This window comes from Scyliorhinus torazame, chromosome 14 (genome assembly GCF_047496885.1).
Source record: "Scyliorhinus torazame isolate Kashiwa2021f chromosome 14, sScyTor2.1, whole genome shotgun sequence".
Lineage (NCBI taxonomy): Eukaryota > Metazoa > Chordata > Chondrichthyes > Carcharhiniformes > Scyliorhinidae > Scyliorhinus > Scyliorhinus torazame.
This window is the reverse complement of record NC_092720.1, coordinates 154616956-154642736: the sequence shown is the minus strand read 5'-3', so window position 1 is coordinate 154642736 and position 25781 is coordinate 154616956. Positions and strand designations below refer to the sequence as shown.

General features: G+C 48.9%; 1 protein-coding gene across 1 annotated transcript in view; it reads left to right on the top strand.

Moving 5' to 3' along the window:
* Positions 1–25781, top strand: part of LOC140390092 (proteasome subunit beta type-8-like) — an 86784-nt gene that overhangs the window by 45335 nt on the left and 15668 nt on the right. The window contains exons 3-4 of the mRNA XM_072474996.1: positions 20473–20584; positions 20876–21005. Coding sequence (XP_072331097.1) covers positions 20473–20584; positions 20876–21005 — 242 coding nt within the window. The remainder of the gene's footprint in view (positions 1–20472; positions 20585–20875; positions 21006–25781) is intronic.

The following is a 25781-nucleotide window of genomic DNA, read 5'->3' as shown; positions in this document are numbered from 1 at the left end:
ATATGGCGCCCAGATACAACAGTGGACTACACCCCAACCTGCCCCACTATGGAATACAGTGTGGAATACCAGGGTGCATAATGAATGAGATCAGGGCTGGAGGATGGGGTGTGTTTTCCTGCTAGCTTCCGCAGGCTCAAAATGTGAGATGTCCACCTATGGGATGGTGTTCCCCAGAGGTCAGTACGACGATCATTGCTTTAATATATATTAATGACTTGGATTTGTGGGTTGGATCCAGATTGGCAAATTTACATATTAAAGTGCTGCGGTAAGCACTTATTATGCACTCGCTGGAGTTACTCAGGGCACGGGATTTAATCCCCGTGCCTCGGAGACCCCAAGCAAGTGCCAGTTAGCACCTCCACATACAGGGACCAGGCGAACCGGCACTTGGGATCTTCCAGGTGATCGGAGGCACCTGGGTAGTCAGACTCTGGGAAGGGTAGTACCCTGGCACTCTTGATGCCACCTGGGCATCTTGGCAATTCCAGGATGTCACCCTGTCAGGGTTCCAGGTTGGCAGTGCCAAGGTGCAAGGGTGGCATTTTGCCCACGCTGGAGATCGGGCCCAGAGGGGTACCCTGCCCTTATGAGGTGGGGTGCGGGGCCTCAATGACTCCCTTATAGATGTGTTGGGGGGGTTCGGAGGCCATGGTGGGCAGTCTAGAGATTGGATCTCTTCCTGCACTGGCGAACGGAGCTCGTTCCTCGCTGAGGCCCCAAAATTCCCATTTGATAGTGGGGTCTTGATGCTGCAAACACCTGGAAAAACCCGGCTACACGCGCTTGTCACAGGACTCTGTTTCATTTCTGTTAAATGCCCCTATAATGGACTTCCGATGATGGGGATGTGCTGAGTAGTTGCACATCAGGTGGCTCTCCTACGAACCTGAAAATAGGTTATTTTGTCCATAATAGCTCACTAATACAAGGAAAAAAATATCCCCGCACCTCGATCAACATCACTGCATAAGAAGATGCCGCATAACAGTCACTCCAGAGACTGTGTAGAAACAAGAAGAGGAACAAGCCAGGAGAAGCAAATGGCTGAGCCGGCTGACGCACGAGGTGATGAAGCTCGGGCCTCACCAGAGCGAGAAGGACTGACCCGCCGCACAAGGAGCCTTCCTCGCCAGGGGTTGGCTGCAGGATGTTCCTTTCAAGAGAACTGAGCGAACATAGAGAGGAGATGAAAACCGAAATCCAGGCTGTGGTCAGGGTGGCGGTGGTGGAAGCAACCATGAAGATGGTCCTAGACGAGGCGGAGAGGCGATTGGAAGCCCAGGAAAGCACCATAAAGGAGCTACACAATGCCTCAACAGACCAGAGCAATTGGATCGCCGCACTGGAAAAGGAAATATCAAAGTTAATCGCAATGCTGGGGAGGCTGAAAAGAAAGATTGAGGATCAGGAAAACCGATCGAAGCACCAAAACCTCGGGATTGTGGGTCTGTCAGAGGGAATCGAAGGCAGGAACCCCACAGAATATATGGTCCAAATACTGGGCAATCTGGTGTGAAGCGATAGTTTCCCCAACCCACCAGAAATAGACAGAGCCCTCCGGTCACTTCGTCCAAAACCAAAATCTGGAGAACAGCTGAGGGCTAACCCTTTCTTTCCATGGATTGATGGTGGGTGCAGTGTGACACCTCGGGTATCGAAAGGAAGATTTGCATTGATATATCACCTTTTACAGCTACCAGACATCTTGAAATGTTTTGCAGCCATTAGAGTGCTTTTGAGGTGTGGTCGCTGTTGTAATTCAGGAAAGGTGGCAGATTGCCCTGAGTGTCAGGTGGGGTTACTGGGTTTTGGGGATAGGGTGGAGGTGTTGACCTTGGGTAGGGTGCTCTTTCCAAGAGCTAGTGCAGACTCAATGGGCCGAATGGCCTCCTTCTGCACTGTAAATTCTATGATATCCATGATATCGCAGCAAGATCCCACCAACAGCCATGTGACAATGAGCGAATAATCTGTTTTTAACTTTATGATGTGGCCAGAACACAGGAAATAACCCTCCCACTCAGTGGCTACGAGATCTTTATGTCCATTGGTGAGCCAGACAGGGCCTGGATTTGTCATCTGAGGAAGTACCTCTGACAGCGCGGCTCTCCCTCCGTACTGCACCAGAAAGTCAACCTAGATTCTTCCAAAGTCCTGGAGTGAGATTTGAACGCACAACCTTTCGACTCAGAGGCAAGTGTGGTACCAACTGAACCACAGCATATTATACTGTGTATAATAAACAGATAATATACAGAGTGGGACTAAAACGCTTACACCTGGCACTTGTTCATGTTTACAGTTCTGGTCTAAAAAGACGTTATTCAAATTAAAATTAATGTCCATATTTAGCTAAGTCAGCTATCATCCTTTCATTTTACAAGTTATGGAGTTAAAATAATCATTCATTGGCTTGTAACTTCCTGGCTCCCTAGTGCTGGATTTGGTCAGGAGGGTTCCCCAATGATGCGCTACGGAATCCCTGTAAGAAGTTTTCATGTAAAGGTTTACCTGGCAATTGTCCAGAAGTGCTACCTTCCTCTGGACAACTACGCTAGGCTGGAAGTGATTTAAATCACTTACTTCAGACTGTTCTGCCAGTTGGAAGGAACAAGATATAGGAACTGAAGATGACTAGAAGGGGAGGGGGAAGTCAGGAAGAAAAGGGGAGGGGAAGGTTGGGGACCCAGCTGGAAGTAAGTAATAGTTAATTTTGAAAGAGTTAGAAGGAAAAAAACTCAATAATAACTTCAGCGTATAGAACCTTGGTAAGGCTGCACTTGGAATATGCGCACAATTCTGGTCTCCACACTGCCAGAAGGATGTGGAGGCTTTGGAGAGGGTGCAGAGGAAGTTTACCAGCATGTTGTCTGGTCTGGAGGGTGTCAGCTGTGCGGAGAGGCTGAATAGACTCAGACTGTTTTCATTAGAATGACGAAGGTTGAGGGGTGACCTGAGAGGTCGACAAGATTATGAGGGGCATGGATAGAGTGGATGGGCAGGCCCTCTTTCCCAGTGTGGAGTGGTCAGTCACCAGGGGGCAGAGGTTTAAGGTTTGTGGGGCAAGGTTTAGAGGAGATGTGGGGGGCAGGAATTTAATGCAGAGGGTGGTGAGTGCCTGGAATGCATTGCCAGGGGAAGTTGTGAAAGCAGATACATTAACGATGTTCAAAAGGCATCTTTTTAAAAAAAAAATATTTTATTCAAGTTTTTCGGTCAAACAAAGACAAAGCAAAATTTTCCATTTTACAACTTTAAAATAATATATGTAATGACCGTTTTTTAAATAAATAATATGCTAGCTAATCTGCAACTGCCAACAACAAATTTAAAAAAAACAACAGAAGTAATAACTAATAACTAAAATGATAACTTCACAAAATCCGATATAAATAACTAATATATAAACACATGTGTAAAACCCCTGAGGACCCGAATGAGTCCTCCCCTCCCCCCCCCCCCCCCCACCCCCTGGGTTGCTGCTGCTGCCTTTCCTATTTTCCCTTATCGCTCTGCGAGATAGTTGAGGAACAGTTGCCACCGCCTGGTGAACCCTTGAGCCGAACCTCTTAGTGCGTACTTTATCCGCTCCAATTTTATAAACCCTGCCATGTCATTTATCCAGGCCTCCACGCCCGGGGGTTTAGCTTCTTTCCACATAAGTAATATCCTTCGCCGGGCTACTAGGGATGCAAAGGCCAAAACATGTGGGTGTGGTTCACCCTGCACTCCTGGCTCATCTGCAACTCCGAATATAGCTAACCCCTAGCCTGGTTCGAACCGGGCCCCCACCACCTTTGATATCACATTCGCCACACCCACCCAGAACCCATGCAGTACCGGACATGACCAAAACATGTGGGTGTGGTTCGCCGGGCTTCCCGCGCATCTCCCGCACCTATCCTCCACTCGAAAAAATCTACTTAGCCTTGCTCCCGTCATATGCGCCCTGTGTAGAACCTTGAATTGTATCAGGCTGAGCCTGGCGCACGAGGACGAAGAGTTTACCCTACTTAGGGCATCTGCCCACAGCCCCTCCTCAATCTCTTCCCTCAGCTCCTCTTCCCATTTTCCCTTCAGCTCCTCTACCATCGTCTCCCCCTCGTCTCTCATTTCCCTATATATATCTGACACCCTACCATCACCCACCCATGCCCCCAAAATCACTCTGTCCTGGATCTCTTGCGCTGGGAGCTGCGGGAATTCCCTCACCTGTTGCCTCGCAAATGCCCTCACTTGCATATATCGAAATGCATTCCCCGGTGGCAACCCATATTTTTCCGTCAGTGCTCCCAGACTCGCAAACGTCCCGTCTAAGAACAAGTCCTTCAATTTCGCAATTCCTGCTCGCTGCCAAGATTTAAATCCCCCATCTATCCTTCCCGGGACGAACCTGTGGTTGTTCCTTATCGGGGACCACACCGAGGCACCCGTCACTCCCTTATGTCGTCTCCACTGCCCCCAAATTTTCAGAGTTGCCACCACCACTGGGCTTGTGGTGTATTTTTTCGGGGAGAACGGTAAAGGCACCGTCGCCAATGCTTTTAGGCTGGTTCCCCTACAGGACGCCATCTCTAGTCTTTTCCACGCCGCTCCCTCCCCTTCCCTCATCCACTTGCATATCATTGACACGTTGGCGGCCCAATAATAATCACTTAGACTCGCCAGTGTCCCTGCTGCGCTGCAGAAACCCCCTCTTCACTCTTGGGGTCTTTCCAGCCCACACAAAGCTCATAATACTCTTATCCACTTTCTTGAAAAAGGCCTTTGTAATCAGTACGGGGAGGCACTGGAACACAAAAAGAAACCTCGGAAGGGCCACCATTTTAACCGCCTGCACCCTGCCCGCCAATGACAGGGGCACCATGTCCCACCTCCTAAAGTCCTCTTCCATCTGCTCTACCAGTCGTGCCAAGTTAAGCTTATGCAAGGTTCCCCAGTTCCTGGCCATCTGGATCCCTAGATACCGAAAATCCCTTGTTACTCTCCTCAACGGCAAATCATCTATTCCCCTGCCCTGTTCCCCGGGGTGCATCACAAACAGTTCACTCTTCCCCATATTCAATTTATATCCTGAAAATTCCCCAAACTCCCTGAGTGTCTGCATTATCTCGGGCATCCCCTCCACTGGGTCCGCGACATACAACAACAAATCATCCGTGTATAATGACACCCGATGTTCTTCTCCTCTTCTAAGTACCCCCCTCCACTTCCTAGACCCCCTCAGCGCTATGGCCAGTGGCTCAATTGCCAACGCGAACAGTAACGGGGACAGGGGACATCCCTGTCTTGTACCCCTGTATAGTCGGAAGTGGTCAGATCGTTGCCTATTTGTAGTCACACTTGCCACCGGGGCTCGAGATAGGAGCTGAACCCATCCAATGAACCCCTCTCCAAATCCAAATCTCCTCAACACTTCCCACAGGTAGTCCCACTCCACTCTGTCAAATGCTTTCTCTGCATCCATCGCCAACACTATCTCCGCCTCCCCCTCCGGTGGGGGCATCATCATCACCCCCAACAGCCTCCGTATGTTAGTATTCAATTGTCTCCCCTTAACAAACCCCGTTTGATCCTCATGGACCACCCCTGGGACACAATCCTCTATCCTCGTCGCCATCACCTTGGCCAAAAGCTTGGCATCTACATTCAAGAGGGAAATAGGCCTGTATGACCCGCTGCTTTTCAAGATCAGCGATATCGTCGCCTCCGACATCGTCGGGGGTAGTGTCCCCATTTCCCTAGCCTCATTAAAGGTTCTCATCAGAAGTGGGGCCAGCAGGTCCACGTATTTCCTATAGAATTCCACCGGGAACCCATCCGGTCCCGGGGCCTTCCCTGCCTGCATGCTCCCAATTCCTTTTACCACCTCCTCCACCTCAATCTGCGCTCCCAGTCCTGTCCTCTCCTGCTCCTCAACCTTCGGGAACTCCAACTGATCTAGGAAGTGCATCATTCCCTCCTTCCCTTCCGGGGGTTGAGCCTTATATAGCCTCTCGTAAAATGCCTTAAACACCCCGTTCACCCTCTCCGCTCCCCATTCCATCTTACCCTCCTTGTCCCTAACCCCTCCAATCTCCCTCGCCGCCCCCTCTTCCTAAGTTGTTGGCCAGCAATCGGCTCGCCTTCTCTCCGTACTCATACTGTACTCCCTGTGCCTTCTTCCATTGTGCCTCCGCCTTGCCCGTGGTCAACAAATCAAATTCCGTATGCAATCTTTGTCTTTCCCTGTGTAGCCCTTCATCTGGAGCCTCCGCATATTGCCTATCCACCCTCAAAATCTCCCTCAACAATCTCTCCCTTTCTTTATTCTCTTGTTTCCCCTTATGGGCCCTTATGGAGATCAGTTCCCCTCTGACCACCGCCTTCAGCGCCTCCCAGACCACTCCCACCTGGACCTCTCCATCATCATTGACCTCTAGGTATCTTTCAATACATCTTCTCACCCTTCCACATACCCCCTCGTCTGCCAACAATCCCATATCTAATCTCCAGAGTGGGTGCTGTTCCTTTTCCTCTCCTACTTCCAGATCTACCCAATGTGGGGCATGATCTGAAATGGCTATAGCCGAGTACTCCGTCCCTGCCACCTTCGGGATCAGCGCCCTTCCCAGGACAAAGAAGTCTATCCGAGAATACACTTTGTGGACATGGGAGAAGAAGGAGAACTCTTTACTCCTTGGCCTAGTAAATCTCCAGGGATCCACTCCTCCCATCTGCTCCATGAAGTCCTTAAGCACCTTGGCCGCTGCCGGCCTCCTCCCGGTCCTAGATCTGGACCGGTCCAGCCCTGGGTCTAGCACCGTGTTGAAGTCTCCCCCCGTTACCAACTTTCCCACCTCCAGATCCGGGATACGCCCCAGCATACGCTTCATGAAGTTCGCGTCATCCCAGTTCGGGGCATATACGTTCACCAGCACCACCGCCTCACCTTGCAATCTGCCACTCACCATCACGTACCTGCCCCCACTGTCCGCCACTACGGTCTTCGCCTCAAACGATACCCGTTTCCCCACCAGTATTGCCACCCCTCTATTTTTCGCATCCAAGCCTGAGTGAAATACCTGTCCCACCCATCCTTTTCGTAATCTGACCTGATCCGCCAGTTTCAGATGCGTCTCCTGAAGCATGACCACATCAGCCTTTAGCTTCTTTAGGTGCGCAAATACCCTTGCCCTCTTAATCGGCCCATTCAACCCTCTCACCTTCCACGTGATCAACCGGGTTGGGGGGCTCTTTACCCCCCCCCTCATCGACTAGCCATCCCCTTTTTTAGACCAGCTCCTCACCCGGTTCCCACGCACCCACTTATCCCCCCGACGGCGCCCTCCCGTCCCAACCATCCCATCCCGTAGCAGCTCCCCCTTCCCCTTAGCAGCAGCAACCCAGTTAACCCCCCCCCCCCCCCCTGCTAGATCCCTCTCTAGCTTAGTTGCTCCCCCCATGTTGCTTCCGGAAGTCAGCAAACTCTGGCTGACCTCGGCTTCCCCCGTTTATCCTTAGCCTCCCATTATGTGAGGCCCCCTCCTTCCTGCACCCCCTTTTCCTGCCACAGTTTCCATAGCGCGGGAACAAAGCCCGTGCTTCCCTCTCGGCCCCGCCCCTAATGGCGCAGCTCCCTCTCTCCTTCTCCCTCCCCTTCCCCACCGGCGCCCACATTTCTTCATGTCCCCCCCCCCCTTCGAGGGGAAAGAAAATTTTCCCCATCCGATTCCCAGTCCCTTGCAACCACCTCACTACTTCATTTCAAACACTCTTTCTCCAATCTAGTCCAACTTCTCCTCTTCAATAAATGTCCACGCCTCTTCTGCCGTCTCAAAGTAGTGGTGTTTTCCCTGGTGCGTAACCCACAGTCTTGCCGGCTGCAACATTCCAAATTTCACTTTCCTCTTGTGGAGCACCGCCTTGGCCCGATTGAAACTCGCCCTCCTTCTCGCCACCTAAGCACTCCAATCCTGATACACGCGGATCACCGCGTTCTCCCACCTGCTGCTCCGTGTCTTTTTCGCCCATCTCAGGACCATCTCCCTGTCTTTGTAACGGTGGAACCTCACCACTATGGCTCGAGGTATTTCTCCTGCCTTTGGTCTTCTCGCGAGGACTCGATACGCTCCCTCCACTTCCAGGGGGCCCGTCGGGGCCTCAGCTCCCATTAAGGAATGAAGCATCGTGCTCACGTACACCCCAACGTCCGCTCCCTCTGCACCTTCGGGAAGACCCAAGACTCTTAGGTTCTTCCTCCTCGAGCTATTCTCCAGGGCTTCCAGCCTCTCCATACACCTCTTGTGTAGTGCCTCGTGCATCTCCGTCTTCACCACCAAGCCCTGTATCTCGTCCTCATTTTCGGCAGCCTTTGCCTTCACTCCACGAAGCTCCATCTCTTGGGTCTTCTGCGCCTCCTTTAACCCCTCGATCGCCTGCAGCATCGGCGCCAGCACCTCCTTCTTGAGCTCCTCCACACATCGCCGAAGGAACTCCTGCTGTTCCAGGCCCCATACCAATTGGCCTCCCTCCTCCGCCATCTTGCTTCTCGCTTCCCTTCTTTGCCGCTGCTCCAGAGGATCCTCTGCAATCTGGCCACTATTATCTCCTCTATCCATTCACATCCGGGGGGACTCCCTTCTATATCGCCGCACAATGGGTTTAGCCTTCGAAAATTGCCGTTGGGGCTCCCGATAAGAGCCCAAAAGTCCGTTAAAACGGGAGGTGCCGAAACGTGCGACTTAGCTGGTCATCGCCGCACCCGGAAGTCTCGTTCAAAAGGCATCTTGACGGCTTCCGGTGGCGCTCTCGAGGAAGCAGGTCGCAGGTCGGATCGCTCCCGCCCGCGATGGGCAAACGGACCTGTTTTGCAGGATTTCTTCGGGACCTGGCGGCCTGAATCGGTGGAGGAGACGAAAAGAAGAGGTTTTCCTCCCGGGGTATGGACAGTCGGACCAGAAGTGGTCGAGTGGAGCGGCGAAGTTCGAAGCAGGAGCAGCGGGGACCTCTGGCCGGGCGGCGAAGCATGGCGGCCAGCGGGGAACAGGGAGCTGCTGTTCAACTGGCCAAGGGAGCAGCAGATGGAGTTTTTCCGGAGCTGCTTCGCCGACTTGAAGAGGGACACGTTGGACCCGATGAGGGCGGTGATGGATCGAATGGTCAAGGCGCAGGCGGTCCAAGAGAAGGCGCTCAGGGAGGTTGAGGTGAAGCTCTCCACCCAGGCGGACACAGTAAAGGAGCTGGAGCATGAGGTAGAGGAGCTGAACGCCCGCCAGAGGGGGATGCAGGAGCAGCTTGAAGAGCTGGGGAACAGAACCAGGAGGCAGAACCTGAGGATCGTGGGCCTCCCCCAGGGCTGTGAGGGATCGGATGCGGACGCATACGTGATGGGTATGCTCGAGGCGCTGATGGGACCGGAGGCCTTCCCTCGACCCCTGGAGTTGGATGGGCGCATAGAAGGAAGCCCAGGACGGGTGACCGACCGAGGGCCTTGGTGGTTCGCTTTCACCGGCTTGCCGACAGGGATCGTGTGCTGCGATGGGCCAAGGTGGAGAGGAGCAGCAGATGGGAGAACTGCGAGGTGCGCATCTACCAGGACTTGGGAGCGGAGCTGGCCAAGAGGCGTGCAGGATTCATCAAGGTAAAGGCAGCCCTCTCCAAAAATCAGGTGAGATTTGGAATGCTGTATCCTGCGAAGCTTTGGGTGACGTTTGAGGAACTTCATCACTACTTCGAGACACCAGAACAGGTTTGGGCATTTATTAAAGAGAGGAAGCTGGACTTGAACTAACGGACATTTGGTTTGTGTTTCAATGCTCTACAGTGGTGGCGGTCTGTTAACCTAACTTGTTTTGACTAGGAATGGACTTTTATTAAAAGAAGAAGCTGGACTTGAACTAAAGGACTCTGGGCTCACAGAGCTGTTGTGTGGCGGCGGTCCGTTAAATTATCCTGCACTGTAATGTTTATTTCAGATTGTATTCAGCCTGGACAGAGAACGGGGCCTGGAGGGCGCACTGCTTAGGGCGAGTTTGGGAGCTTGCAACGGGGGGGGGGCGTTAATGGGTCTTTGGGGTGTGGGGGGAGGGCCCGAGCATTCGGGCGGGAGACAGCCAGGCGCTAAGGGCAGGGGTCAACGTAGTTAGCGTAGGTCGGGGGGCACCAGGGAGAGTAGGAGAAGGGGCGGGCTAGGGCCAAGCGCGGGGCGGACCTGGCAGGGCAGGCCTCGGGGGGGTCGGGAGGGGGGGGGGGGGCAGCCGGGAGGGAGACCAGAGAAGATTTAAGAGGGTAAGGGGGAGGCGGGGGGGGAGGGATCAGAAATCCCCGGGGGAGATAGTCGCTTGCAGGGAATAGCATAGGAAACCGACAGCAGCAGCACCCGGGGGGGAGGGTAAGTGGGGGTGGGGGGGTTAGAGCCACATTAGGTTAGTTGAGCACGTGGGGCATGGGTAAATAGAGCTAGTTGGGGAAGTGCTTTATTAATATGTTTATTCTCTCCCACTGTTCGTTTTCAATATGTTAAGGCTTTTGTATATGGCCTTTTTCTCTGTAAATGTTACAAATCTGTTTTAAATAAAAAACATATTTTTTAAAAAAGGCATCTTGACAAACAAATGCATAGGATGGGTATGCAGGGATATGGCACAAGGAAGTGCTGAGGGTTTTGGCAAAGGTTGGTATCATGACCGGTACAGGCTTGGAGGGCCGAAGAGCCTGTTCTTTGTAAGTACTTTAAACACCCAGACCAAGCCCTGCACTGGACAACCTCCACATTCCAGAACATCGATCCCTTGATGAATCAACTCCCAGGATATTCCCAGCCCCCCGACCCAACCGCCTACCATGGGATTTCCCCCAGCCCTCCAAACCTCAGCCGCACATGCTGATCAAGGCAAGAATATAACAGTCATCCATATTGCCAATGCAATGAGAAGATAAACCATAGAAGCAGAGAAAAATTGCAGCAAAGAAAAAGGCCATTCAGCCCACAGTGTCTGTGCTGTAAAGAAAGCGAATGCAAGCACAACTTTTATAGGGTTAGGTTCCATGCTGGATAAAAAACAGAAAGTGAAGTATGTACAAATAAGGCATCCAAGGGAACCGTGGTTTACCAAGGAAGTGGAATCTCTTGTTAAGAGGAAGAAGGAGGCCATTGTGAAGATGAGGTGTGAAGTTTCGGTTGGGGCGATGGATAGTTACAAGGTAGCGAGGAAGGATCTAAAGAGAGAGCTAAGACGAGCAAGGAGGGGACATGAGAAGTATTTGGCAGGAAGGATCAAGGAAAACCCAAAAGCTTTCTGTAGGTATGCCAGGAATAAGCGAATGACTAGGGAAAGAGTAGGACCAGTCAAGGACAGGGATGGGAAATTGTGTGTGGAGTCTGAAGAGATAGGCGAGATACTAAATGAATATTTTTCGTCAGTATTCACTCAGGAAAAAGATAATGTTGTGGAGGAGAATGCTGAGCCCCAGGCTAATAGAATAGATGGCATTGAGGTATGTAGGGAAGAGGTGTTGGCAATTCTGGACAGGCTGAAAATAGATAAGTCCCCGGGACCTGATGGGATTTATCCTAAGATTCTCTGGGAGGCCAGGGAAGAGATTGCTGGACCTTTGGCTTTGATTTTTATGTCATCATTGGCTACAGGAATAGTGCCAGAGGACTGGAGGACAGCAAATGTGGTCCCTTTGTTCAAAAAGGGGAGCAGAGACAACCCCGGTAACTATAGACCGGTGAGCCTCACGTCTGTAGTGGGTAAAGTCTTGGAGGGGATTATAAGAGACAAGATTTATAATCATATAGATAGGAATAATATGATCAGGGATAGTCAGCATGGCTTTGTGAAGGGTAGGTCATGCCTCACACAACCTTATTGAGTTCTTTGAGAAGGTGACTGAACAGGTAGACGAGGGTAGAGCAGTTGATGTGGTGTATATGGATTTCAGCAAAGCGTTTGATAAGGTTCCCCACGGTAGGCTATTGCAAAAAATACGGAGGCTGGGGATTGAGGGTGATTGAGAGATGTGGATCAGAAATTGGCTAGCTGAAAGAAGACAGAGGGTGGTGGTTGATGGGAAATGTTCAGAATGGAGTACAGTCACAAGTGGAGTACCACAAGGCTCTGTTCTGGGGCCGTTGCTGTTTGTCATTTTTATCAATGACCTAGAGGAAGGTGCAGAGGGGTAGGTGAGTAAATTTGCAGACGATACTAAAGTCAGTGGTGTTGTCGATAGTGTGGAAGGATGTAGCAGGTTGCAGAGGGATATAGATAAGCTGCAGAGCTGGGCTGAGAGGTGGCAAATGGAGTTTAATGTAGAGAAGTGTGAGGTGATTCACTTTGGAAGGAATAACAGGAATCCGGAATATTTGGCTAATGGTAAAGTTCTTGAAAGTGTGGATGAGCAGAGGGATCTAGGTGTCCATGTACATAGATCCCGCTGCTCATCCACACTTTCAAGAACTTTACCATTAGCCAAATATTCCGCATTCGGGAGGTCATGTTGCAGCTGTACAGAACTCTGGTACGGCCGCATTTGGAGTATTGCGTACAGTTCTGGTCACCGCATTATAGGAAGGACGTGGAGGCTTTGGAGCGGGTGCAGAGGAGATTTACCAGGATGTTGCCTGGTATGGAGGGAAAATCTTATGAGGAAAGGCTGATGGACTTGAGGTTGTTTTCGTTGGAGAGAAGAAGGTTAAGAGGAGACTTAATAGAGGCATACAAAATGATCAGGGGGTTGGATAGGGTGGACAGTGAGAGCCTTCTCCCGCGGATGGATATGGCTGGCACGAGGGGACATAGCTTTAAACTGAGGGGTAATAGATATAGGACAGAGGTAGTGAGGCCGTGGAATGCCCTACCTGCTACAGTAGTGAACTCGCCAACATTGAGGGCATTTAAAAGTTTATTGGATAAACATATGGATGATAATGGCATAGTGTAGGTTAGATGGCTTTTGTTTCGGTGCAACATCGTGGGCCGAAGGGCCTGTACTGCGCTGTATTGTTCTATGTTCTATGTTCATATAGACAGGGACAGAGATAGACATGTACATTGACACAGATACAGATATATAGATGAGCAGCCACACATACACACATGATGATAGAATAATAAAGTAAGTAAAATCACCAGATTCTCAGATGACCAGGAGATATGACTGGTGGTGATTTAACCTGAGGGTCACCATACCTCAGGCAAGGAGAAAGGTTGAGAAGGCGGGCCTTCATGAATAACCACAGCCAGTGCGGGAATTAAACTCACTTGTTGGTCTCGCTCTACATTACAAACCAGCTGTCCAGCTGACTGAGCTAAACTGGCCCCTATGCAGACAGACATATGTGTACGTACACATGCATATATGTCTGGACACACAGATTTTTAAATATTCATTGACAGGATGTGGGTGTCGCTGGTTAGGCCAGCATTTATTGCCCATCCCTAGTTGTCCTTCAGAAGGTGGTGGTGAGTTGCCCTCTTAAACCGCTGCAGTCCTTGATGTGTAGGTACACCCACTGTGCTGTTCAGGAGGGAGTTCCAGGATGTTGCTCCAGCGACAGTGTAGGAACGGTGACATATTTCCAAATTAGGGTGCTGAGTGACTTGGAGGAGTTCCCAGGTACCTGCTGCTCTTGTCCTTCTAGATGGTAGTGGTCATGGATTTGGAAGGTGCTGGCCTTGGTGAGTTTCTGCATCTTGTAGATGGTACACGTGCTGCCAAGTTTGTTGGTGGTGGAGGGTTTGAATGTTTGCGGAAGGAGGAGCAATCAAGCGGGCTGTTTTGTCTTGGATGGTGTCGAGCTTCTTGAGTGCTGTTCGAGCTGCACTCATCCAGGCAAGTGGAGAGTATTCCATTTCACTCCTGACTTGTGCCTTGTAGAAGGCTGACAGTCTGTAGGGGGTCAGGAGGTTAGTTACTGTCCGCAGGATTCCTAGCCTTTGACCTGCCCTGGTAGCCACAGTATTAATATGGCTAGTCCAATTCTGTTTCCGATCAATGTTGATTGTAGGGGATTCAGCGATAGTAAAGCCATTGAATGTCATTACCTGATACTTGTGTGACGCGAGTGTAACTTAGAACATAAGAACTAGGAGCAGGAGTAGGCCATCTGGCCCCTCGAGCCTGCTCCACCATTCAATGAGATCATGGCTGATCTTTTGTGGACTCAGCTCCACTTTACGGCCCGAACACCATAACCCTTAATCCCTTTATTCTTCCAAAAACTATCTATCTTTATCTTAAAAACATTTAATGAAGGAGCCTCTACTGCTTCACTGGGCAAGGAATTCCATAGATTCACAACCGTTTGGGTGAAGAAGTTCCTCCTAAACTCAGTCATAAATCTACTTCCCCTTATTTTGACGCTATGCCCCCTAGTTCTGCTTTCACCCGCCAGTGGAAACAACCTGCCCGCATCTATCCTATCTATTCCCTTCATAATCTTATATGTTTCTATAAGATCCCCCCTCATCCTTCTAAATTCCAGCGAGTACAGTCCCAGTCTACTCAACCTCTCCTCGTAATCCAACCCCTTCAGCTCTGGGATTAACCTAGTGAATCTCCTCTGCACACCCTCCAGTGCCAGTATGTCCTTTCTCAAGTAAGGAGACCAAAACTGAACACAATACTCCAGGTGTGGCCTCACTAACACCTTATACAATTGCAGCATAACCTCCCTAGTCTTAAACTCCATCCCTCCAGCAATGAGGGACAAAATTCCATTTGCCTTCTTAAACACCTGTTGCACCTGTAAACCAACTTTTTGTGACTCATGCACTAGCACACCCATGTCTCTCTGCACAGCAGCATGTTTTAATATTTTATCATTTAAATAATAATCCCTTTTGCTGTTATTCCTACCAAAATGGATAACCTCACATTTGTCAACATTGTATTCCATCTGCCAGGCCCTAGCCCATTCACTTAGCCTATCCAAATCCCTCTGCAGACTTCCAGTATCCTCTGCACTTTTTGCTTTACCACTCATCTTAGTGTCGTCTGCAAACTTGGACACATTGCCCTTGGTCCCCAACTCCAAATCATCGATGTAAATTGTGAACAATTGTGGGCCCAACACTGATCCCTGAGGGACACCACTAGCTACTGATTGCCAACCAGAGAAACACCCATTAATCCCCACTCTTTGCTTTCTATTAATTAACCAATCCTCTATCCATGCTACTACTTTCCCCTTAATGCCATGCATCTTTATCTTATGCAGCAACCTTTTGTGTGGCACCTTGTCAAAGGCTTTCTGGAAATCCAGATATACCACATCCATTGGCTCCCCGTTATCTACCGCACTGGTAATGTCCTCAAAAAATTCAACTAATTTAGTTAGGCACGACCTGCCCTTTATGAACCCATGCTGCGTCTGCCCAATGGGACAAATACCTTCCAGATGCCTCGCTATTTCTTCCTTGATGATAGATTCCAACATCTTCCCTACTACCGAAGTTAAGCTCACTGGCCTATAATTACCCGCTTTCTGCCTACCTCCTTTTTTAAACAGTGGTGTCACGTTTGCTAATTTCCAATCTGCCGGGACCACTCCAGAGTCCAGTGAATTTTGGTAAATTATCACTAGTGCATTTGCAATTTCCCAAGCCATCTCTTTTAGCACTCTGGGATGCATTCCATCAGGGCCAGGAGACTTGTCTACCTTTAGCCCCATTAGCTTGCTTATCACTACCTCCCTAGTGATAACAATTCTCTCAAGCTCCTCACCCGTCATAACCTTATTTCCATCAGTCACTGGCATGTTATTTATGTCTTCCACTGTGAAGACCGACCCAAAAAACCTGTTCAGTTCCTCAGCCATTTCCTCATCTCCCATTATTAAATCTCCCTTCTCATCCTCTAAAGGACCAATATTTACCTTAGCCACTCTTTTTTGTTTTATGTATTTGTAGAAACTTTTACTATCTGTTTTTATATTCTGAGCAAGTTTACTCTCATCATCTATCTTACTCTTCTTTATAGCTTTTTTAGTAGCTTTCTGTTGCCCCCTAAAGATTTCCCAGTCCTCTAGTCTCCCACTAATCTTTGCTACTATGTATGCTTTTTCCTTCAATTTGATACTCTCCCCTATTTCCTTAGATATCCACGGTCGATTTTCCCTCTTTCTACCGTCCTTCCTTTTTATTGGTATAAACCTTTGCTGAGCACTGTGAAAAATCGCTTGGAAGGTTCTCCACTGTTCCTCAACTGTTTCACCATAAAGTCTTTGCTCCCAGTCTACCTTAGCTAGTTCTTCTCTCATCCCATTGTAATATCCTTTGTTTAAGCACATAACACTAGTGTTTGATTTTACCTTTTCACCCTCCATCTGTATTTTAAATTCCACCACATTGTGATCGCTCCTTCCGAGAGGATCCCTAACTATGAGATCCTGAATCAATCCTGTCTCATTACATAGGACCAGATCTAGGACCGCTTGTTCCCTCGTAGGTTCCATTACATACTGTTCTAGGAAACTATCGCGGATACATTCTCTAAACTCCTCCTCAAGGCTACCTTGACCGACCTGGTTAAACCAATCAACATATAGATTAAAATCCCCCATGATAACTGCTGTACCATTTCTACATGCCTCAGTTATTTCTTTGTTTGTTGCCTGCCCCACCATAATCTTACTATTTGGTGCCCTGTAGACGACTCCTATCAGTGACTTTTTCACCTTACTATTCCTGATTTCAACCCAAATGGATTCAACCTTACCCTCCATAGTACCGATGTCATCTCTTACTATTGCCCGGATGTCATCCTTAAATAACAGAGCTACACCACCTCCCTTACCATCCACTCTGTCCTTCCGAATAGTTTGATACCCTCGGATATTTAACTCCCAGCAGTGACCATCCTTTAACCATGTTTCAGTAATGGCCACTAAATCATAATCATTCACGTTGATTTGCGCCATCAACTCATTTACCTTATTCCGAATACTACGAGCATTCAGGTAAAGTACACTTATGTTGGCTTTTTTACCTCTGTTCTGAATCTTTACACCTCAATCAGTAACCTCTCCAAAGTTATATTCCCTCTTAACCTTTCTCCTAATTTTCCTTGTCGTTGAACCCATATCTTCATGTAACAACTTGCCGTGTCGCTTACCATTAATGTTTTTTCTTTCCGTTTTATTCTTTTAGTATTCTTGGTCCTATTCACTTAACTCCCCTCAGTCACTGTATCTTGTACTGTCGTCCTTTTTTATTTTTGACTATGGCTTCTCTGCCTTACACTTTCCCCCTTACTGCCTTTTTTTTGTGTCCCTGTTTTACTACCTTCCAACTTCTTGCATCGGTTCCCATCCCCCTGCCACATTAGTTTAAACTCTCCCCAACAGCTTGTAACTTGCCATTTGTCAGCCCAGGCCTTGGTATTGTTTAGGTTTTACTGCATTTGGACACTGACTGCTTCATTATCTGAGGAGTCGCGAATAGTGCTGAACATTGTGCAGTCATCCGCAAACATCCCCACTTCTGACGTTATGATGGAAGGCAGGTCATTGATGGAGCATCTGAAGATGATTGGGCCTAGGACACTATCCTGTGGAACTCCTGCAGTGATGTCCTGGAGCTGAGATGATTAAACTCCAACCACCAAAACCATCTTCCTTTGTGTCAGGTATGACTCCAACCAGCAGAGAGTTTTCCCCCAATTCCCATTGACCCCAGTTTAGCTAAGGCTCCTTGATACCCTTCTGATTAGCAAGTTTTCAGATTATGCGAAGATTGATGGAGTTGCAGAAAGCGAGGGGGACTGTCAGAGAATACAGCAAAATATAGATAGATTGGGGGGTTGGGCAGAGAAATGACAGATGGAGTTCAATCCAGGTAAATGCGAGGTGATGCATTTTGGAAGATCCAATTCAAGAGCGGACTATACGATCAATGGAAGAATTCTGGCGAAAATGTACAGAGAGACCTGGGAGTTCAGGTCCATTGTACTCTGAAGGTGGCAAAGCAGGTCGATAGAGTGGTCAAGAAGGCATACAGCATGCTTGCCTTCATCGAACGGGGTATTGAGTACAAGAGTCGGCAGGTCATGTTACAGTTGTATAGGACTTTGGTTAGGCCACATTTGGAATACTGCGTGCAGTTCTGGTCGCCACATTACCAGAAGAATGCGGATGTTTTAGAGAGGGTGCAGAGGAGGTTCACCAGGATGTTGCCTGGTATGGAGGGTGCTAGCTATGAAGAAAGGTTGAGTAGATTAGGATTGTTTTCGTTGGAAAGACGGAGGTTGAGGGGGGACCTGATTGAGGTCTACAAAATTATGAGAGGTATGGACAGGGTGAATAGCAACAAGCTTTTTCCAAGAGTGGGGGTGTCAATTACAAGGGGATCACGATTTCAAGGTGAGAGGGGGAGAGTTTAAGGGAGATGTGCGTGGAAAGTTTTTTACGCAGAGGGTGGTGGGTGCCTGGAACCCTTTGCCAGCGGAGGTGGTAGAGGTGGGCACGATAGCATCATTTAAGATGCATCTAGACAGATATATGAATGGGCGGGGAACAGAGGGAAGTAGATCCTTGGAAAATAGGCAACAGGTTTAGATAAAGGATCTGGATCGGCACAGGCTGGGAGGGCCAAAGGGCCTGTTCCTGTGCTGTCATTTTCTTTGTTCTTTGTTCTACTGAGTCAAATGCTGCCTTGATGTCAAGGGCAGTCACTCTCACCTCACTCTGGCATTCAGCTTTTTTGTCCATGTTTGAACCAAGGCTGTAATGAGGTCAAGAGCTGAGTGACCCTGGCGGAACCCAAATTGAGCGTCCGTGAGCAGATTATTGCTCAGTAAGTGCCACTTTATAGCACTGTTGATGACTCCTTCCATCACTTTGCTGATGATTGAGAGTAGAGTGATAGGGTGGTAATTGGCTGGGTTGGATTTATCCTGTTTCTTGTGTACAGGACACATCTGGGTAATTTTCCACATTGCCGGCTAGATGCCAGTGTTGTAGCTGCATTGGAACAGCTTGGCTAGGGGTGAGCAAGTTCTAGAGCACAAGTCTTCAGCACTATTGCCGGAATATTATCAGGACCCATCCCCTTTGCAGTATCTGGTACCTTCAGCCGTTTCTTGATATCACGTGGTGTGAATCGTATTGGCCGAAGACTGACATCTGCGATGCTGGGGACTTTTGGAGGAGACCGAGATGGATCATCCACTCGGCACTTTTGGCTGAAGATTTTTGCGAATGCCTCAGCCTTGTCTTTTGCTCGTATATGCTGGACTCCTCCATCATTGAGGATGGGGATATTTGTTGAGCCTCCTCGTCCAGTGAGTTGTTTAATAGTCCACCACCATTCACGACTTAGATCTGATGCATTGGTTGTGGAATCGTTTAGCTCTGTTTATCACTTGCTGCTTATGTTGTTTGGCACACAAGTAGTCCTGTGTTGTAGCTTCACCAGGTTGACACCTTTTTGGGTATGCCTGGTGTTGCTCCTGGCATGTTCTCCTGCACTCTTCATTGATGCATACTGTTATGGGCCAGGGTTTAGAGAACACCAAAGTGTATCATGGAGTTCACCTGCCCCACAACCTTTAATAGATTTTGGTTATGGGGAGCACAAGGGCCCACTTTACAGGTGTGATGCAACAGAGATCTAAAGTACTTTTAAAACAAAACAATGTTTATTCTATGAATGCAGATAACATTTTATAACACACAGTAAACACCTTAGCAACTATCAACTCAAATACTCTCCCCAAAGAATACAGTACTCTATAGTAACCCTTAATTTTTCCTCGCAACATCCATACGACAAATACCCTCTTTAATAAAGTCAGCAGGTTTTTAATTCTCTGCTGAGAGCAGTTATCACTTTTAAATTAGCAAGTGATCTGAAGACATTCTTTATATGCAGAGAGAGATCAAAATCACACCTTGTTTGGCTGGATGCAGCTCCAACTCTGAAAACGAAACTAAAACACAGACACACACCGGCTTTTTTCTCAAAGTGAAAGTAAAAAGACACAGACCAAAATCCAGTTCCATCCACACTCTGACATCACTGCAGCTATTTGATAAACACCCATTTCTTAAAGGTACACCCACTACAGCTACTTGATAAACACCCATTTCTTAAAGGGACTCTCACATGACAATACAGCACGGTAGCATTGTGGATAGCACAATTGCTTCACAGCTCCAGGGTCCCAGGTTCGATTCCGGCTTGGGTCGCTGTCTGTGCGGAGTCTGCACGTCCTCCCAGTGTGTGCGTGGGTTTCCTCCGGGTGCTCCGGTTTCCTCCCACAGTCCAAAGATGTGCAGGTTAGGTGGATTGGCCATGATAAATTGCCCTCAGTGTCCAAAATTGCCCTTATTGTTGGGTGGGATTACTGGGTTATGGGGCTAGGGTGGAGGTGCAGACTCGATGGGCCGAATAGCCTCCTTCTGCACTGTAAATTCTATGATACACAGTAATTTAAAGCACCTACAGAATGTTAAAAATATAATTGTACTGTTTTGTTTAGGCACCCAGGCGTTCAAGAAGGTGATTGAGATTAACCCTTACCTGCTGGGAACAATGTCTGGCAGTGCTGCGGACTGTGTGTACTGGGAGAGAATGCTTGCCAAACAGTGCAGGTAATAAAATCATTAGAACATCAAACTTTCAATTATTGGGAAATCTCAGAGTAAAAACAATACTAAGAGTTTAATTTGTTCAAATTATTGATAATGATTAAATATTCCAGGTCAGTAATTGTACATGGACAGTCACACATGCACACACATGATAGAATAATGAAGTAAGTAAAGTCGCCATAGACCCAGATGACCATAGGCTGCTAATGTCAAGAATAATGTAAAGATTAATGTCACGAGTACATATCTGCTCAGTGTTTGCAGTAATGTTCTGATGGTCATATTTTCCAGGATTTATAAACTGCGGAATAAGAAACGTATTTCAGTGTCGGCTGCCTCCAAACTATTGGCGAACATGGTTGCAGAATATAGAGGCATGGGACTGTCAATGGGAACCATGGTCTGTGGCTGGGATGAGAAGGTGAGTGAGGGATGGAGGGAGTGAGGGTTGGAGGAATTGAGGGAGTCGGGAGCGATGAGAGAGTGAAGGGGAAGTGAGGAGTTAGAACAAAGAACAATACAGCACAGGTCCATGCCCTTCTGCCCTCCAAGCCTGTACCGGTCATGATACCAACCTTTGCCAAACCCCTCAGCACTTCCTTGTGCAGTGTCCCTCTATAACCATCCTATCCATGTATTTGTCAAGATGCCTTTTGAACGTCGTTAATGAGCTTTCACAACCTCCCTGGGAAGGCGTTCCAGGCACTCACCACTCTCTCTGTAAAAAACCTGCCTCGCACATCTCCTCTAAACTTTGTCCCACGGGCCTTAAACCTATACCCTCTCGTGACTGACTCCTCCACCCTGGGAAAGAGTGCCTTCCATCCACTCTATCCATGCCCCTCATAATCTTGTAGACCTCTATCAGGTCACCCCTCAACCTCCATTGTTCTAATGAAACCAGTGCAAGTCTATTCAGCCTCTCCGGATAGCTGACACCCTCCAAACCAGGCAACATCCTGGTAAACCTCCTCTGCACCCTCTCCAAAGCCTCCACATCCTTCTGGTAGTGTGGCGACCAGAATTGTGCACAATATTCCTTATCAAAGTTCTATTCAATTGTAGCACAACTTGCCAGTTTTTATACTCGATGCCCCGCTCAAGCATTCCGTATGCTTTCTTGACGACCTTGTCCACTTGTGTTGCCAGTTTCAAAGATCTGTGGACCTGCGTGCCCAGATCTCTCTGACTTTCTATATTCCTAAGAGTTTTGTCATTTACAGTATATTTCTCCTCTATGTTAGACCTACCAAAATGCATTATCTCAGATTTGTCTGGATTAAACTCTATTTGCCATTTCTCTGCCCAAGTTTCCAACCTATCTATGTCCTGCTGTATCCTCCGACAATCCTCAACACTATCTGCCACTCCACCAACCAAGTGTCATCCGCAAACTTACTAATCAGACCAGCTACATTTTCCTCCAAATCGTTTATGTACTCCACAAACAACAGAGGTCCAAGCACAGATCCCTGTGGAACACCACTAGTCACAACCTTCCATTCAGAAAAAAACACCCTTCTACTGCTACCCTTCTGTGACCGAGCCAGTTCTGAATCCATCTTACCACCTCACCTCTGAACCTGTGTGACTTCACCTTTTGTACCAATCTGCCATGAGGCATCTTGTCAAAGGCTTTACTGAAGTCCATGTAAAAAACATCCACCTCCCTCCCCATATCAATCATCTTCGTCACTTCCTCAAAAAACTCGATCACATCAGTGAGGCATGACCTCCCCTTCATAAAACTATGTTATCTATCGCTAATGACAGAGTGGGGAATATAGAGTCATAGATGTTTACAGCATGGAAACAGGCCCTTCAGCCCAGTTTGTCAATAACGCCCAGTTCCTATCACGAAGCTAGTCCCACTTGCTCGCATTTGGCCCATCTCACTCTCTACCCACCCTGCCCATGTAACTGTCGCACTGTTTTGTAAAGGAAAAAATTGTACCCGCCTCTACCACTACCTCTGGCAGCTCATTCCAGATGTTCACCACCCTCTGTATGAAAACATTGCCCCTCTGGACCCTTTTGTATCTCTCCCCTCTCACCTTAAATCTATGTCCTCTAGTTCTAGACTCCTCAACCATGACAAATCCCAAATTTCTTTACCCGTCAGTCTGACCTCAATAAAAGTCGAGATGGATTTGCATGTACAGCATTAGTTATTTTATTTGACTTGCAAGTCTTTCTCAATTCACAGCGATACAAAACACAGCTTGCTTCGTACACCTCTGGAATCAAGTGAGTCTGTAGGACAAAGGGATCTCTACTACTCACCCAACTGGCATCAAGTTTCACATACACGATTCCCATAGGTCATCCTATACCCCTCCTGACCTATCCATACACTCTAATTGGCTCACTTCCAATCCCTTCCTCTGGCCCCTATTACCCAGCATCCTTTTCTCCTCCTTTGGTGGACACACCTCCTCCTTGCTTTTCCATGCGGTCTGAAATCCTTTGTCTGTGAACTCACCAGGATGAGACTGGCCTATCTCTACATTACAGTAACTAATATCTCTAAAGTAACTATTTTATATCACATTCGTCACCTTTGGGAAAAGATGTTGATTATCTACATTATCTATACTCCTCATTATTTTATAGACCTCTATAAGGTCACCCCTCAGCCTCCTACGCTCCAGGGAAAAAAGTCCCAATCTATCCAGCCTCTCCTTATAACTCAAACCATCAAGTCCTGGTAACATCCTCGTAAATCTCTTCTGCACTTTTTCTAGTTTAACAATATCCTTCCTATAATAGGGTGACCAGGATTGAACACAGTATTCCATGTGTGTTCTTACCAATGTGTTGTACAACTTCAACAAGATGTTCCAACTCCTGTATTCAATATTCTGACCAACAAAACCAAGCATGCCGAATGCCTTCTTTACCACCCTGTCCACCTGCGACTCAACCTTCAAGGAGCTATGAACCTGTAACCCTAGATCTTTTTGTTCTGTAACTCTCCCCAACTCCCTGCCATTAACTGAGTAGGTCCTGCCCTGACTTGATCGACCAAAATGCATCACCTCACATTTATCCAAATTAAACTCCATCTGCCATTCATTGGCCCACTGGCCCAATTGCTCAAGATCCTGTTGCAATCGTATATAACATTCTTCACTGTCCACTATGCCTCCAATCTTGGTGTCAGCTGCCAACTTACTTACCATGTCTCCTACATTCTCATCCAAATCATTAATATGTATAACAAATAACAGTGGACCCAGCACCGATCCCTGAGGCACTCCGCTGGTCACAGGCCTCCAGTTTGAAAAACAACCCTCCACAGTGCTGGGACATGAGGTTGCAGATTGCGGTTGAATACAATTCTGCTGCTGCTGATGGTCCATGCAGCTGGCCAGGCCCCCGAGTCGGTGAACCTGGAGGTGTTTCGAGCACGCCAGCCCAGGCGCACATCTTGTGCAGGCTCCCGTGCCTGCCTGGGCGCCATATCCTCGCCCTTCTCAGCATCTTGCTTGTCAGACAAGGACTGACATTCATCCTCCTCCTCCAGCACGTCGTCCCTCTACTGCGTGATGATGTGGAGGACGCAACAGGCCACCACAATGCGGGCGACCCTCCCAGCGCTATACTTGAGGGCCCCTCCAGAGCGGTCCAGGCAAATGAACCGCATCTTCAGGATGCTGAAGCATAGCTCGATCACGCCCCTGGTCGCTGCATGGGCATCGTTGTAGTGGGTCTCTGCGTCGGTCTGTGGTCTCCGGATAATTGTCAGCCACAGATGCAGCGGATGACCCCTGTCACCCAGCAACCAGCCCCTCTGCCGTGGCGTGGGCTTGAAGAGGCCAGGAACTGTTGGGTGTGGCAGGATGAAGGCATAGTGCACACTGGCCGGGTATTGGGTGCAGACGTGTATGATGCGCGTCACATGGTCACGCACCAGCTGCATATTCATTGAGTGTATCCCCTTTCAGTTTGTGAAGACCTGCATGTCATCTGCAGATGCTCGTAGGGGGACATGCATCCCATCGATCAACCCCTTGGACCTGGGGCATCTCGCCGATGGCAGTAAAACCCACTGCCCAGGCATCCTGGTGAGCTCAGTCCACATTGAAGTCGATCTGTTGTGCTGACCAGGCATGCAGGGCCTCCGTGATGAAGCGGAATCATCTGTGCACCGAGCTCTGTGAGATCCCAGACAGTCCCCAATCGACGCCTGAAGAACCCTGTGGCACAGATTTTCAGTGCGACCATCACCTTATCGGCCACCGGGTGGTGCTTTCCCCCATTGCCCCCGCAGTGCCAGGTGCGCCATGATCTGGCAGATATGTTTACTCTGCCTCTGTTAACCTAGTGCATACCCCTGTGCCCCACCAGGTCCAACAGTCTACATGGTGGCCCCGATTGGCACAGCAGACCCTGCCCCGCATGTCCTTTTCCCCACACCCCTGACCCCGTCGATGCCTGGCACCGTACAGACCTCTGGCCCTGGCACCTGCCCCTGCTGCCAGGGGTACTGGTGGCTGCCTCTACCCATACCAGCAGTACGCTCTTCAGTCCCTGTCCGGCACCCCCCCTATAGGGGTTACATGGGTGTTGCCCTCGGGTGTACTGCGTGATGCCCTGACGGCGGGTGCCGGAAGTTTGGAGGGGGGAGGTGGAGGGTAGGGGCTGGGGTGTGGTGGCACCCAAATGGCCAGTGGCACTCTGCACAAACAGGGGCCACGGTGAGTTGTCAGTGCTGCAAGGTGGCTGCCTTTCAGGCTGCAGCAAAGGTGCCTGGACACCCCGGTCCCTTGGGGGGGTCGCCCCGGCCTCATGCCCCGTCGCCTGGTCCCCACTGTCACCCCCCCTCTCCCACACCCCCCCTGTCAGGACCGGCAGCCCATGGTCACGCCTCCACTCTCCTACCTCCTCTCTCTCCTTCAACAGCCATGGTGCCTGTTTCACAATTTTAAAAGCCAAATATTGCAACCAGCAGGCACGATTCTAAGATTGTCTGAAAAATCTTGGATATTGTGTCAAAAAAGGAGGCCCAGTATCCAGCAAGCTTAGAACAAGACCAGAACGCATGCGTGTGGTTAGGCCTTGTAAGTGAACAGCAGTTATACTTGTTCTCCACGTCTTGAAAGAATCCACTCATCTTTGCCTTCGTCCAGCGCATTCTATGTAGTACTTTGAACTGGGCAGCACGGTAGCACAGTGGTTAGCACAGTTGCTTTGC